This window comes from Canis lupus, chromosome 19 (genome assembly GCF_048164855.1).
Source record: "Canis lupus baileyi chromosome 19, mCanLup2.hap1, whole genome shotgun sequence".
Lineage (NCBI taxonomy): Eukaryota > Metazoa > Chordata > Mammalia > Carnivora > Canidae > Canis > Canis lupus.
Genome location: NC_132856.1, coordinates 55,377,510 through 55,392,776, shown reverse-complemented (window position 1 = coordinate 55,392,776; position 15,267 = coordinate 55,377,510). Strand labels below are relative to the sequence as shown.

Below are 15,267 nucleotides of genomic sequence, written 5' to 3'. Positions count from 1 at the left end.
CCTTGAACATATCGCAGAATCTGGTGGCTGCTTACCATGTCGGGGCCTCCAGCCTGGTCCAGCCCCATGATGGATTACCCGGACCGGTGCAGTCGCCTCCACTCTGGGCCCTCCCACTCTTGCCCCCGTCTGTGCTCCCCAGAGTGACCACCAGAGGACTCCCATGAGCACCTCAGTCAGACCCCGCCCTCCTCTGCCCACAGTCCTCCAGGGATCCTATTTCCCTGGGGTGGAAGCCCAAGTCCTCCCCATCGCCCCCAAGGCCCTGCATGACCTACCCAGTTCCCTTCCTGCCCTCCCCTCCTCCCTTTCTCCCCCTTGCCCATTCTGCTCCAGCCACACGGGCATCCTCCCTGTACCTCCAATGCACCAGCACAGTGCTGCCCCAGGACCCTTGCACTGGCTGTTCCCTCTGCCTAGAATGCTGCTTTCCTAGACATCGCCATGGCTCCCTCCCTCACTGTCTTTACATCATTATGCAAATATCATCCTCTCCCTGATGCTTCCTCCATCCACTGGATTTAAAACATAAACTAAAAAAGAAAAAAAGCATAAACCCTGGGTGGGGGCTGCAGGGGCCTGGGTGGCTCAGATGCTTAAGCGTGTGCTTTTGGCTCAGGTCGTGATCTCCAGGTCCTGGGATGGAGCCCCACATCGGGCTCCCGGCTCAGCGGGGAGTCTGCTTCTCCCTCTCCCTCTGCCCCTCCGTCCCACTCATTCTCTCTGTCTCTCTCTCTCAAATGAATACATACAATCTTAAAAATAAAATCAAATAAATAAAATGTAAATTCTGCTCTGCAGTATCTCATAGCCTCCTTCCTCACCACTTTATTTTTATCCATAGCGCCTTTGCTTTCTATCCAGCCACACATTCACTCACGTGTGTTATTTATTGTTTGTCGCTCCCCGCTGGAATGTGGGGTTTATGAGAGCAAAGACGGTGGGGTGTTGCACTCTCTTCTGAATCCCATGTCCAAAACCGGGTCTGGCACAAACTAAGTGTCCAGTAAATAGAGGATGAGTAAGGGAAGGCGATAACACAACAAAAGGCTTAGCACAGAGCCAGCGTGTGGACTACTTACTCCATAAACGTGAGTCCTTTTCCCTTTAAAGATGTCAGTGATAACATCCCTTATTTTGTGGGTGGAGAGACTCAGAAAGAGAAAAGCAGTCTGTGTGATATCACATGTCAGTTAGCAGGGCCTCCTCAGGCCCCAACGGTGTAAAGGGATCTAAGAACGTGGACAAGAAAATAGTTGTTAACTGGCCCGATTAAATCAAATCAACCTGGTAACACTCGATGCTGGTATGACTGAAGTAAAATTAGTAACGCGGATTCCTTGTTGGTCGCTGCGTATATCGCACACGATTTCCCCTGGTGGCATGACCCTGAAATAGTCACATCTTTTGACTCAGCAATCCCACTTCTGGCAATTGATCCTCAGGACATAATTTACAGGAAGTAAAAATACAAAATATTTAGCATGCCATATGTGAGTGGGCGGAAAATCGTATCTATGTATGCGTGTGTGTACCAGTTAGCTATTGCCGCACAACAAATTACCCCAACGGTAGGATCTTAAGACACAAACAAGATGGTGACTGCGGGGTCTTTTGTGCTCTAATCTTGGGAGTCATACACTGTCACTTCTGGTGGATACTCTTGGTCAGTCAGCCCCACTCTGGTACAATGAGAGAATGTGAATACTGGGAGGGAGAGACCCTCGGGGAACATCTTGGAGGGTGACTGTCATGGTCCACGCAGGAAAAATTTTGGTCATCTGAAGACAAGCAGAAATTGGGTCTGATTCAGAAATCATCTGAAGACTGATTGGGGGATCCATGGGTGGCGCAGTGGTTTAGCGCCTGCCTTTGGCCCAGGGCGCGATCCTGGAGACCCGGGATCGAATCCCACGTTGGGCTCCCGGTGCATGGAGCCTGCTTCTCCCTCTGCCTGTGTCTCTGCCCCTCTCCCCCTCTCTCTCTGTGTGTGACTATCATAAATAAATAAAAATTTAAAAAAATTAAAAAAAAAAAGACTGATTGGGTCTACAAGCTGAGGAATGCCTAGTGCCAGTGACTGCCAAAAGCTGGAAGAGGCAGGAAGGATCCTCCCCTAGAATCTTTGGAGGGACCATGTCCCTGATGACACTTTGACTTCAGACTTCTAGACTTCGGAACTGACAGACAGTAAATTCCTGTTGTTTTTGTATTTACCATAGCCAAAGATGGAAGCAACCCAAGTGTCCATTGATGGATGAATGAATGAACAAAATCTGGTCCATCGACACACTGGGATATTATTCAGCCTTAGAAAGGAAGGACAACCTGCCACCTGCCACCATGTGGACGGACCCTGAAGACACGGGCTCAGGGAGGGGACCCAGACCCAGAAGGTCACCTCCTGCATGACCCCCTCCCAGGAGGTCCCCAGGGGAGGCCCGTGCACAGAGACAAAGAGGAGGTGGTGGGAGCAGGGGGCAGGGGGTCAGTGCTTCTTGGGGACGGGTCTCCATATGGGGAGATGGAAGGTTCTGGAGATGGATGGTGGGTGGGTGCAGGACAGTGTGTGCTTTGTGCAGCTGGACTGTGCATTTAGAAATGGATAAGGGGATCCCTGGGTGGCGCAGCGGTTTGGCGCCTGCCTTTGGCCCAGGGCGCGATCCTGGAGACCCGGGATCGAATCCCACGTCGGGCTCCCGGTGCATGGAGCCTGCTTCTCCCTCTGCCTATGTCTCTGCCTCTCTCTCTCTCTCTGTGACTATCATAAATAAATAAAAATTAAAAAAAAATTAAAAAAAACGTTTAAAAAAAAAAAAAAAAGAAATGGATAAGATGGTGAATTTTATGTGGTGTATAGTTTACCACAATAAAAAAATATATCAACCCCAAAACGGTATCATTTTAAGCCTCCGGGTTGTGGTCATTCATTACAGCAGCCCTGGGAAGCAAATACCCTTATGTCAATAGAATACAGGAAAAAAATAAAAAGGGCCTATGGATGTGGGCTTTCCCCTGGGCCTGCTTCACTTCCTGGTCTCCTGGGACTCAGTGCAACGGAGGATGGTCCTTGTCCCTCCCCTGTGTGGCATTTGAGGTGGTCCCACATCAACCCGTCCCCTTTCAGTAAAAACCACAATGAAAGAGCTTAGAAAGTGTATTCCTTTTGTTCTTTTCCTTTGAAATAACACACGCAGGCGGGAGATGGGACACGGTGGAGCAGGGGGGAGGGCGGTGAGGGGAGGTGGAAGCCATGGGGGGGTCCTCCAGCCCCCCCAAACAACCCAGTTCCTCTTTTGCAGTTCTTTAATGGGGTTCCCCAAGGACTTGGGAGGAGTAAAGAGAGGGGTCCCCCAATGATGCTAAGCTCAGAATCCAACTATAAAGTGCAGAATGTACAGGGGAGTCGGGGGAGCTGGGGGGGGCTTGGGTTATCTGCGGGAAGGAATGTCTGATGCTCTCTGGTAGAAAAATAGACCTGGAGTGAGTCCGGGGGATTTGGTTTGTTTGTTTTGCATAATTGGATGCTGGGCTCCAGGGAAGAGTTGTCTGTGTAGACTTGCTTCTGGCTGGGGTGTGTTTGGGGGAGTCTCCTTAATGTGCCCCCGGCTTCAGGCTGCCCCTTTGCCAGCCCCCCAAAAAGCGTGACTGGAGGTTATCATCAGCCTGAAGGTGGGAAGGGAATGGAAGATACCACAGAGCATTGTGGGAGGAGGGGCAGTTTGCCCATAGGGCCAGAGGCGTGTCCACACTGGGCAGGTGGCAGGGGTGTCCAGCCTCTGTCTAGGGCATGGGAGGGACATCTCCTTCCCCAGCTGCCGGCTTCTAGCCGCGTCAGGACTTTGGACAAGTCCCACGGGTTTTCTGGAAGCAGGAGGCCAGGACCTAGGCTTCCTTCCCACAGGCTCCTTAGGCCCTGGGCTCTAGGGTGCATCTGGGGCAGGGGCACGGGGGACCCAGGATGCTGTGATTGGCCTATTGGGATCTATCCAGACTTGGAGTCTGAGGCATTCAGGATCCAGTGCCTGGGAGGATTCCGGTCAGAATCCAGGGACTAAGGGGCTGGGATCCAGTGCTTGGAAGGGTGGGGGTCTACCTCCTATGGGTGAGGTTTCAGCATCCAGTGCCTGCGGTGGAAGGATCTGGGGTCCAACAGCCACAGTCGCCAGGACCCACTCACTCCTCTGTTGGGCTCTCATATTGCGATTTTAGGAGCCAGGGTCCGGCTGGTCAGGGCTTGGGAATCCGAGATCCGGTGGTTGGGGGTTGAGGGTGTAGTGGTTGAAATGTAGGGAATCCAGTAGTCAAAGCAGAGGGATCCAGGACTCAGTGTCAAGGTAAAGGAATTCAGGAATCCAGTGGTTGGGGTGAGGGGAGCTGGGATCCAGTGGCTGGGGCCCCGGGATCTAGGCATTGCATTGTCAGGATCCGGTGGCTGAGGCTTCTTGATATCCAGAATCCAGTGGCCGAGCTTAGAGATCCAGGGCTGGAGGAAGCATGAGGATCTGGGATCCGCCAGTGGTTTTGGGGATCTAGGACCCAGTGCTGGATCTGGGGCCTGAGTGTTTAGGCATGGTGATGGGTACTCACGGTGATGGGTACTCCTGTGGTTGGGTTATCAGGATCCATTAGTTGGGTTGTGGGGGATCCCGTGGTTAAGTCACGGAGGTCCAGGACCCCCCATGTGGGGGGCCAGCCGTTGTGATGTGGGGGTGCAGGACCCAGTGAATAAAGTGTGGGGATCCTGTGATTTGGTGTGCGGGGGCCCTGGGGTCCATTGGCTGGGCCATCAGTCTCCAGTGGCCAAGGTGTGGGGGATGTCATGATTGGGGTGAGGGAACTGGGGTGGGTCAGGCTCTGGGTCCCTCACCTGGACGTGACCCCCAGGGCCTGCTTCATGTTCTCGTAGACCACATAGGAGATGCTCACAGCCGGGATAACTTTCATGAAGTTGGGGGCAATGCCCCGGTAGAGGCCCCACACGCCCTCCTGGGACAGGATGTGACGGAGCAGACCCAGCATGGAGAGCTGGGGGGCGCCCTCGATGGAGGCTGGGAGGGGTGGGGAGGCCAGGTAAGGCCAAAGGGCCCCTCTCACTTCCCCTCCCACTCCCCAGGGCTGGGCCTGTGGCCGTTGCAGCAGGAGGGAAGGAAGGTGAGGTTACCAGCGGGACCTACCACTCAGAGTCGGGACTTCTAGTGGCTCTGGAAATGACTGCTCACCTTTTCACCCCAATCTTGAGGGCCCAAGTTTGGGGACGGTGAGAAACAGAGAAGGTATATGTATGTGTGTGGTGGGAGAAGGCACAGGCATTTCCTCTGCCTGGAACTAATTTCCCTGCCTTTTCTCCCAGCTAACACTTCCTCTGCCTTCCAACCTTCCAACCAGGCTCCTCGGGGGAGCCCTCCTTGTACCCTGGTCTAAGTCTGGCTCTTTGTCTTCTCCTTTATTCAACCCTAAATGCATACTTAATTGTGGAATGGTTTATTCAGCAGCCTGCTTCTCTCCAGCCTGTAAGCTCTTTGCGGGTGAGAACCCAGGTTTATGCACTGATAGGCCCCCAGAGAAAATCACAGAACACAAATGCTAAAATTCCCAAGGAAATTCCCAAAACAGATTCAGGAATGTGTGGGGGTGGGGGTGGGGGGGTGGGGGGAGGACCCATAAGAGAAACCTACAGGGGAAAATAAAAAAAACCCTCACCAGCCTGGCCCCACCCCTCCTTGGCCAGATCTTCACCTTCCCTCACTGTAACCCTTGCAAATCGGAGCTCAACTTAGCACCTCTCCCAGCTAGGGGGGGCTAGGGCACCCTCCCAATATTCCCTGCATCTGCTCTCCTCGTTCAGATAAAGGGCTCCTGTCCCAGTGTCACAAATGGGTACACTGATACCCAGAGAAAGGCAGGGACTTTAGCGAAGGCCATCCAGATCCAGGAGGGTCCCAGTTTGGGACACCACCTACCCAGGAGGAGGAGCTGGGGATGGGGACCTGGGGCCCAAGTCATGATGCTCTCTCTCCCTGCCCCATCCTCCCGCCCAGGCCTCACCTTGGGCCTGCATGCGGGTCCGGACCAGGGCCAGGGGGTAACTGGCTATCTGGCCACAGGTGCTGGAGATGGTGCCGCAGGCCAGGAGCACGAGGATGCCTGGGTCGGCCGAGTCGCGGCTATACTGCTGGAGCCACCGGTTCTTCAGGGTCTGGCAGGGGTGAAGAAGGGAGTAGAGTGGGTTGGACTGGAACCAGGTAACACACTACGACCCTGGCTTCAGAGGCCCTGCTGGCTGGGGTCCCCTGACGGCTGGTACTGAGTGCGGTACCTCCTAGGTGCCCACGCACAAACACTGTACCTGCGTCCTGTCACTCGGTCCTTACCTCGACCCTCTATGGATGTGGAAAGACCACCTCCTGCCCCACTGTCCACGCCCTGGTCCCTGGAACCCGGGAATATGGTACCTCATGTGGCAAAAGGGACTTTGCGGAGGAGATTAAGTTAAGGACCTTGAGCTGGGGTGTGATCCTAGAATATCCAGGTAAGTCCAATGTCACCACGAGGTTTCTAAGAGTCAGAGGAGAGAAGCAGAGGTGGAGTGGGCAGGTTGGAAGATCTATGCTGCTGGCTCTGAAGATGGACGAAGGGCCTACCAGCCAAGCAATACAGGCAGCTGCTAGAGAAGGGGAAAGGCAAGGAGACAGATTCTCCCCTGAAGCCTCCAGAAGAAATGCAGGCCTGCCATGGGCTTGATTTTAGCCCCATGAGACCCATCGCGGACTTTGGACTTTCAAAACTGTGAGATAATGATCCTGTGCTGTTCTAAAATCACTAAGTTTGCGGTCATTTGTTACAGCAGCCGTAGGAGACTGACACACTCTCCTACGTGGACGCCCTTCCTTACCCCTTGCCATTTCATCTCAGATCTGCGGACTCCTCAATCAATAAAAAAAAAAAAAAAAAAAAAAAAAGATCTGCGGACTCCCAAAGGCCAGCAAACACAGTTCTGCCTGAGGACTCCTGCTGGACCCGGGGAAGGCTGCTCTGGGCACCCAGGCCTCGCCAGGAAGTGCTGGCAAAGCAGCACCTCCAGCAAAGCTCGCTTCAGACAACTGACGTGGTGTATCAATACCCCAGCTCCCTTGCGGTGCTGGTGGGGCATGTTCTACGCTGCCTCCAGAGGCCCCTCCTGACACCAGGATTGAACCCCACCTGTCTACCATGATACCCTGCTTGATAACACGCCCTTCTGGGTTCAGTGGCATCCCCCACCCAAAAAAAAAGATGTGCTGGAGTCCTCACCCCCCAGGATCTCAGATCGTGACCTTATTTGCAAATAGTCTTTGCAGGTGCGTGAGTTAGGATGAGGTCATCCTGGAGTAATCAGATATGACTGATGTCCTCATAAGGAGAGGGGACACAGGGATAGAGACACACAGCAGAGGAGACCAACCCCTTACGAAGCCTCTCTGCTTCCTCTGGGACTGGGATGGCTCCTAGGTTCCATTTCCTAAGTCAGTTCTAACCCCCTTGGTAACAGCTGCCGGGAACTGTGTGGGGCGGGACTCAGGGCTGGGATAGATTCATGATGTCTGCTCTGGGCAAGGAGCGGGCACAAAGGAAGCAAGAGTTCACCCCTCCTGCCTTTGCAATTCTAACAGCCCTCTTTTGGGGCTGCAGCAGGCATTTGCCAAATAGGTGTTTAATGAGTTTTTAAGAGCTGTTCTGTTGAAAAGATGTTCTGATGACTGTATAAGTATGGCCAACACCAGGCTAAATAAAACCCCAGTGAGATCACTTTTCTGCAGACTTCTCCGAGCCTTTATGAGACTAACATAGATTTTGAAACTCAAGAGGGCACAGGGTTTCTCAAATGACCCAGGCCTCCCAGCTCCCTTTTCTGTGAAGAATGGATCAAATACAGTTATGTCTTATTTCTGTACACAGTCTCCAGTGGCTTTGTATTGCACTCAGGAAAAACCAGCCGCGTCACTGAGCTCTTGGGGACTCTTCAGTTCCTTCCAGCCAACTCAAGACTTCCACTCCTCCAACAGGTCAAAGCCAGTCCTGCTTCTAGACCTGCGTTCTCCGCCTGGGTCACACCCCCTTGCTCACTGCCTCTCAGAGGCCTGCCTAGACCCCCTCCAGCTAACTGTGACTTTCAATTACACATCCTGTTTTCTCATCTTCTGAGAACTTAGCAGGATCTGAAACTACTTGTTGGCTCCTAGACTGACTTCCTGGCTCTTGGAGTGGATGCCCCAGGAAAGCAAGGGTTGTGTTGTTCTTACTTAACACCATCTCTGCAGCAACCAGCACAGCACCCGGTCCACTAGGGTGCTCAGGAAATAGTTGCTGAGTGAGCGCATGAAGGAATGAACAAGTAAGTGAGTGAATGAGTGGTGGCCTTGTCTCATGTGGCCGCAGTGGTGCTGGCTGCTGGCAAAGTCAGGTACGGATGGCGGGTGTGGAGTGTTGTGGATGAGGACTGGCTCCAGAACTTGGCGAGGCCCAGCACAAAATAAAAATAACGTGAAATCTCTTGTCTGAAGATGATCAGAATTTCAAGACAGCAACAGCAAGGGAATTAAACCAAGAGGCGGGCCCCTCTGAGCATGGGGTCCTTGGCGACTGCACTGGCTACCTGTCTGTGAAGCTGGCCCTATGCTGGACACAGAGACTTTGGGGGCAGCCTGGGGACATCTGGGGCTGTGCTGCTTGGAAGAGCCTGGCAATCCTACCAGGAAAAGATAAAAGTCATGACCCCTGGAAGAGAAAGAGCAACCCCTCCTCGTTCCTGCCTCTTTCCACAAAGGCCCTGCGATGCTGGCCATAGAAACGCTGCTGTCTCTAGGAAATGGGCAGGCCCTGATGAAGACATTGGCTGGTTTGGGGACACGGGCATCTTTGAAGCTCACATTCACTTTCTCCCATGATTCTGTGAGCCACAGTGGTCCCTGACCTTCTCGGGTCCTGAGGCCCAGGAAGCGTGAACTGCACATGGAAATGGGAAGAATTCTCGCGGTGGTACATGTGGAAGAGTCGGGGGGTTCGATGGATGAAGGGATTCCCCAGGATCTCATGGCGCTTCTCCACCTAGCTGCGAGGTCGACTAAGTCAGCCCTATGGGGAAGGGGTGTCCCGCAGGCCAATCCCAGAGGGTGAGAGAAAGGAGGGAGGGGGCTGCCCACCGACCTCATAGACGGCCAGGTCGATGCCCGCATAGGGGATGATGCCCAGCACGTTGGGCAGGTAGCCTCGGTAGAAGGCGCGGGGCCCCTCCCGCTCCAGGATCTGCCACGCACAGTCCAGCAGCCCCTTGTACTGGCCGGTCCGGCGCAGGGTCAGCCGCGTCTTCAGCACCTGGGGAGGACCCGGTTATCCCTGGGAAAACTGCTTCCAGAAACACCACGTCCAGGAGGGAAGACACCTAGAAATAGCTACTCCGAGAAAGCTCTACCCTCGCAATAACTGAATTTAACAAACCACTTAACTCTAGAATCTTCTGCTACCCCGAATCTCCATATCTTGAAATGGTTACACCTCTCAGAGTTGCATATGGTGGCCACTGCTGTCTCCCAATATCTGGTTCCCTTCTCCCCTTAAAAATAGAAACTATCATTTTCAGCAAGCACATGGCCACTAGAAATAAAGGCTACATTTCTCATTCTCTCTAGATATATGGCCACGTGACTAAGTCTTAGCTAATGAAACAGGAGAACAGGCACGTGTGACTCTCAGAAAGTATCTTCGAGGTGTTCCTTCTTTTGTCTAGTCTTCCTTGTTTTTTATTTTATTTTATTTTATTTTTTGTCTATTCTTCCTTATTGACTGGACCATGGACGTGATGACTGGAGCACACGCAGCCGTTCTGGTCCATGAGGTGGATGCTACATTCTGAAGTGCTGGAATAAGATAGAGGGAAGGAACCTTGGTCCCTAACACTTTGAAGCCACCCTACCTGCCCTGAACTGCTTACCTCAGACTTCCTTTGTGTGATTTGAGTTTTCCATCACTCAGAATCCTGACACAGTGCACAACCTGAAACCTAAAATGATTTCTCTGGGAACAAACAGCCTGGAAATCAGTATCCTTAGAAGAGGCATGTCCATAAACGGTTGGCCGCCCCCACATTTGCTGCCTAAATAGTTATGACCAACACCATCATCCCTTGAAGTCACCTCTCAAATGTGCATGTGCACTCCGACTACACGTGAAACAGCATTTCTCTAATAAGCCACAGTCCAAATCGGGGAGAGTCAGTTATGATCCCAATGTCTATCACACCATGGAGTGATGTGGTTATTGCAAACCCCCCACTCTGCAATGGGGCCTTGGCCAGAGTCCCTCCTTCTCACCTCCATGGGGTAAATGATGGTTTGGGCTGTGGCACCAGCTAGGGAGCCAGCCACAAAGCGCTCCTGCACGTGCAGGGTCTCCTGCTGCCCCCGAATGGCCCGTTTGATCTGAAAGTGGGAGACACAGAGGTGGGCAGGACCTCAGGTCCTCCTGCCGTGAGCACCACACAGGGAAGCAGATGCCCACTCCCAGAGTCCTGCAGACATCCCCTGCCCCCAAGGCCATCCCACCAGCCCTCACGGCTAGCTCACCTCTCCCCCACCTGCCCCCACCTGCTCCCACCTGCTCATAGGCCATGAACTTGATAGCAGACTCAGGTGCAATCTTGAGCACATTAATCCCATTGCCACGCCACAGGGAGCGCATGCCCCCCTCTCGGATCATGCTCTTTAGGCCTCCCAGGATGTTTAGCTTGTTGGTCTTGGATGCATGGACCTGCATGGGGAGATAAGGTGATTTTAGGGTCCCCTTCTGGGGCCCAGGCCTGGGAGAGGGGGTGGGTCTTTCCCGGGCCCCTCACCTGCATGAAGACCTTGAGGCGGTCCAGAGGGGCTGTGCCCGTCCGCGACACAGCACCTGCCACTGCGCCCGCCACCAGCTGCTTCCACCACATGCCAGTTAGCTTCTCCTGCTCTGAAAACTCATCAGGGACAGTCAGGCACTCACCAATGTCCAAGACCTAAGGATGCAGGGACTGGGGTGTCACATCATGATAGGGGCAGAGAGATGTACCTCAGCCCTAAATGGGAATATCTCCCTCAGGAATCCCAGGATCCCCAGGGCATCCACCAATGATGGCTCTCACTTGGAGAGCCCAGGAGACCCTCTTGGACTCCTACCAGATCCCAGCAAAACATGCAACCTGACTCCCACACAAGATCCCAATATCCCTCCTGGGCACCTCCACCAAATCCCACCAGAGGAGCCTGCCCAAGCATCTACCATATAAAGATTCCTTCCAGAGCCAATCAGATCCCTTTGAGGGATCCCAACCAAGGACCACCCGCATAAGGATTCTAGAAGATCCATCCAGGGCCACACAAGATCTAATCAGGGATCTGCCATATAAAGATATCAGTGGATCCCTTCCTCTGGGCCTCAGCAGATCCCACAGGAATCTGCTCCCAGGGATCATCCCTCCTCTAGAATTCATCTATAGACTTCTCAACCAAGCCCTTCATGGATCCCCAGGGCAGGAATCTTTGAATCTCCCAAGAGGATCTCAACAGATCCCACAGGTGGATTTCCCTCCAGATGCCATCAGATGCTACTGGAAACATCACTCAGAGATTCCCACCCAGAAGCTGGGGATCTAGAGCACCTCCTCCCCCAACTTCCAGTGGATCTCAGTGGATCTTCCAAAGAACATGGCTTTTATGAGTTCCTTCAGCAGCAGACCATTTATTGAGGCAAAAAGAAGTCAGCATAAGGGGAACCGTGGGTGGAGGCTGGAGGCTGGGTGCCCCATCTAGTGAGCTCCCCCTCCCCTGTGCTCCCACCTCCCACTGTCTGTGCCCAGCACTCCAAAGTCAGGTCTGAGGGCTCCAACCGATCACAGACCTCCTCCAATGGGTCCCCAGTCCCCTGATCCCTGATCAGAGGAAGAGTGGACAACAGTCTCATCCCTTGGCTGTTGCCAGCGGCTCTTCCTTCTCAGGAGTTCTGACCCAGCCCCTCCATGCCGGGGAAACCAGAGCAAGGCCCCGCCACCAAGCTAGGAAAGCTGCCCCCACCTCACCGTAGAATGCTTCCAGAAATAGACTACATCCTCCACATTCTCCAGTGAATGCAACAGGAAGTGGTCACGCCATTCCTGCCAGTCTATGGTCATCGTGCCGTCACGGTCCATGCTGGGGGTGCAGGGCAAGATGGGGACAGAATCAGTGCTGGGACTGGGAGGGGGGTTGCTGGAGTGAGGTTCAGCTGGTTGGGGTGGGGGGCACTGATTTCCTGTGTGCTGAGAGCTTGTCATTTCACAAAGGGGAAAACTGAGGCTCGAGAAGTGAAGCATCTGGCCCAGGATTTCCCTGACTCCCAAGCCTACCTCTTGGCTCTACCTGTCCTGGGATTGGGTCTGGGGCCTAGAGGCTCAAGGTGACCAAGGGGGTCCCGGGGACCCGAGTTACCTGGGATTCTGGACCCCCCAAGCTATTCACCTGTGCAGAATTTTCTCTGCTTGCTCCAGCGAGATGGAAATGCCTAGAGCTCGGAAACTCTGCTGGATCTCAGACACATCGATATGACCTGGGGAGGGGGCCAGAAAAGAGTGTGCGTGGGAGGGACCCTGGAACCCAGGTGCGGTATACCTCAGAATGGGACTGGTCTAGGAAGACTGGGGGACCCAGGAACCCAGGAACCCAGGGTGAGATATGCAGCAGGGTTGGGGAGGGGTGTCACTGACCCACTGGGATCAGAGAGATGGAACTGGGCCATGTTGTGGGGAGGGGGTTTCTCTGCTCCATGAATGAATGAAAAAATGAATCTAGGGATAATTATAGGGGTCCTTATGCCATAGGAGACTGAGGGGCAATATTAGGGACTCAGAAGAGGTTATGGAGGGGGTGTCTATGACTCATAGGGAATCCAGATGCAATATGGGGCATCTCTGGCCCTTAGAAACTTAAAGGTAATGATAGGGGTCGCATCCCAGAAGGGAAAGGAGGTGGGATGGGCCCATGAGCCCAACCACCTAGCTGGGGGGTGAGGAGAGCTCCCAAAATAGCCTGTGAGTCATCAGGGAGAAGTGGCCCTCCCCCCTCTTCCCAGCGCTGGCAGTTCTAACCCCACTGGTGCCTCCAGGGCCCCCGCAGCCCATCCCCGGGCCTTACCATCCTGATTCCGGTCCAGACTGTGGAACAGAAGCAGCAGGCGCTGTTCCCGCTCCTGCAGGTAGCGGCTAAACTCCTCCAGGTCGAGCCCACCACCTGGGTCAGCGTCGCCCTCGGAGGAGATGCCCTGGCAGGGGGGGAAGGGATGAGAGTGCTCCAGGAGGCTGCTCCCCATCCGCAGGGGGCACAACAAACTTATGGCCCAGGAACTCAGCGCTCCTCCCCCCCCACCCCCCCCACCCCGCCCCTTTAAAAGGACAGGAGCCGGGGATGTTACCCCTCGGACCTCCAGCTCACTTCTCAGCAACATGCCCAAGGCCACAATAGGTCTGCAGGGTGGAAAGCAGTTGCCCAGTTTTCCTGGCAAGCAGACTGAGGCTCTCCAAGGTCGAGTACTTTTTCAAGGTTACAGAACTGGGAAGTGGTGGGTAGCCTCGGGCTCTTGTCTCTGAAAGCCTATCCTCCCAGCTATCTCTTAAAAAAAACCCTGTCCATATGGCAGTTTTGGGAGCTCCGGGGAGACACAGCTCTGGGCAATGTGGGGCAATGAGCGGTCCAAGCTAAGCACCCACCCGGCCTCCGTTTTCCCACCTGGAGGGTGGGAGGTTGTACTGGAGGTCTCAGGATGCTGTGGAGAGAGACACTCCAGTGGCATCTGGGGCTACAGGTGTAGGGGACACCTGCACAGGCCTAGGGGCAGGTTCCTGCTTTGCTACATCCCCAGCCGGGGGTGGCCTGGGCAGGACAGTCCCTGCTGGGGCAGCCTGGGGCATTAAGCCAGGCCAGGCCCGCCGAGGAAAGGGGAGGCCTGGGGAATGTAAACCTAGAGAGGCGGGGGGCAGCTCCCTGGGAGGGCGGTGGGTGCCCAGAGCAGGGCAGAGAGGATGGGAAAGGGTGTGTCTCCTGAGGCGGGCGCAGGGCACGTCTAGGGTTGGGCAAAGAGTTCAGAGGAGGGTGTGTCCGGGGCAGTGGGCAGGGAGGCGGGCAGGCGTCCCCCGCCCTCGAGGCACCGGCGAGGGGGGTGGGGACCGGGTGCTGGCAGCTGAACCGCAGGCCTGGGGCCTCGGCGGCTCTGTCTTGGGCGAACCCGTTAGGCCCAGACACGCTGGGCAGGGGGAAGGGGCCCGGGGCGCCCAGGCTGGGCACCCGCACTGGAGCGCAGCCACCGGCAGAGGCTGGCGGCGGCGCGCTCCATTCAGGGGATCGGGTTACCCGGCGCCCGCCGGGCCAGGCTGGGGTCCCCGCGGGGGTACCTGTTGGGTGTCGCGGTCCGGGTCGCCCCCGCCCAGCCGGGCCAGTCCCTGGCGCAACTCGCGCACGTCCACGCGGCCATCCTTGTTACTGTCCAGCTCCTCGAAGAGGCGGCCCCAGCGCTGCCGCCGCTCCGCGTCGCCCGGGCCCCCCCGCATGGCGCCCGCCCGGGGGGGGAGGGGAGGCCCGGCGGCGGCGGCCTCGGCGGGGGCTTCGCGGCTCCCCCTCCCCCCCGGGGCCCCGCGGGGCCAGCTCCGCGGCCACGGCCACCGCAGCCTCCGCGCTGCCCGCCTGGCTCCGGCACTTGCGGGAGGCGGTGACTGCTGGCCGTCGCCGCCCGCGCCAGAACTTGCGTCTCCTCCCCCGACCCGCTTCGGGGGGGAGGGGGCCGGAGGCGGAGCAGCGGGGTGCGGGGCGAGATGCCGGGGATGCTCTGGTGTCGCCCAGCCCGGGAAGCACGGGGGTCCATTCTGGGGAGAGGGGCTGGAGAGATCAATGGGGTCAATTCTGCTTTCAGAGTTCCGCCTTGTGTGCCTCAGTTTACCCTCTTCCCGAGCGGGCCCAGCGGAGAGATATCAGGGATTTGGTTTCGTAATCCCTTTCTACTTGACCTCCCTCCCCTCTTTAGGCAATAAAGTCCTCGTTTTCCCCAGACTTGCAGAAGAGCCAACCCTACGCCTTCCAGCCCTCCATCTGCCCGCCCGCTCACTTCACATTCCCCGCTCGGTCGCAGAAACCGAAGATCGAGCAGCGGTGCTTTCTCCCTGGAACCCGACATCCCGCCCGCGAGCCTTGCGTTCGGTCCCACTCAGACTGCGAAACGGAAGATCAACCTGCG

At 55.6% G+C, this 15,267-nt stretch overlaps 1 protein-coding gene across 6 annotated transcripts; it reads right to left on the bottom strand.

The window, feature by feature from the left end:
- Positions 1 to 1,095: 1,095 nt before the first annotated feature.
- On the bottom strand, positions 1,096 to 14,647 carry SLC25A23 (solute carrier family 25 member 23). 6 transcript variants are annotated; one of them, XM_072787581.1, is made up of 11 exons: positions 14,432 to 14,645; positions 13,179 to 13,305; positions 12,507 to 12,594; positions 12,089 to 12,200; positions 10,871 to 11,029; positions 10,633 to 10,785; positions 10,350 to 10,457; positions 9,187 to 9,354; positions 6,049 to 6,199; positions 4,871 to 5,051; positions 1,096 to 1,232 (listed from the first exon to the last, which is right to left on the bottom strand). In XM_072787581.1, the coding sequence occupies exons 1-11, from the start codon at positions 14,585 to 14,587 to the stop codon at positions 1,208 to 1,210; spliced, it is 1,428 nt and encodes a 475-aa protein (XP_072643682.1). In that variant the 5' UTR covers positions 14,588 to 14,645; the 3' UTR covers positions 1,096 to 1,207. The 6 variants fall into 6 exon arrangements, with proteins under 6 accessions (XP_072643682.1, XP_072643680.1, XP_072643681.1 ...); XM_072787579.1 differs by lacking the exon at positions 1,096 to 1,232 and adding an exon at positions 2,196 to 2,761 and having other exon boundaries at positions 14,432 to 14,647; XM_072787580.1 differs by lacking the exon at positions 1,096 to 1,232 and adding an exon at positions 3,142 to 4,486.
- Positions 14,648 to 15,267: the final 620 nt, after the last annotated feature.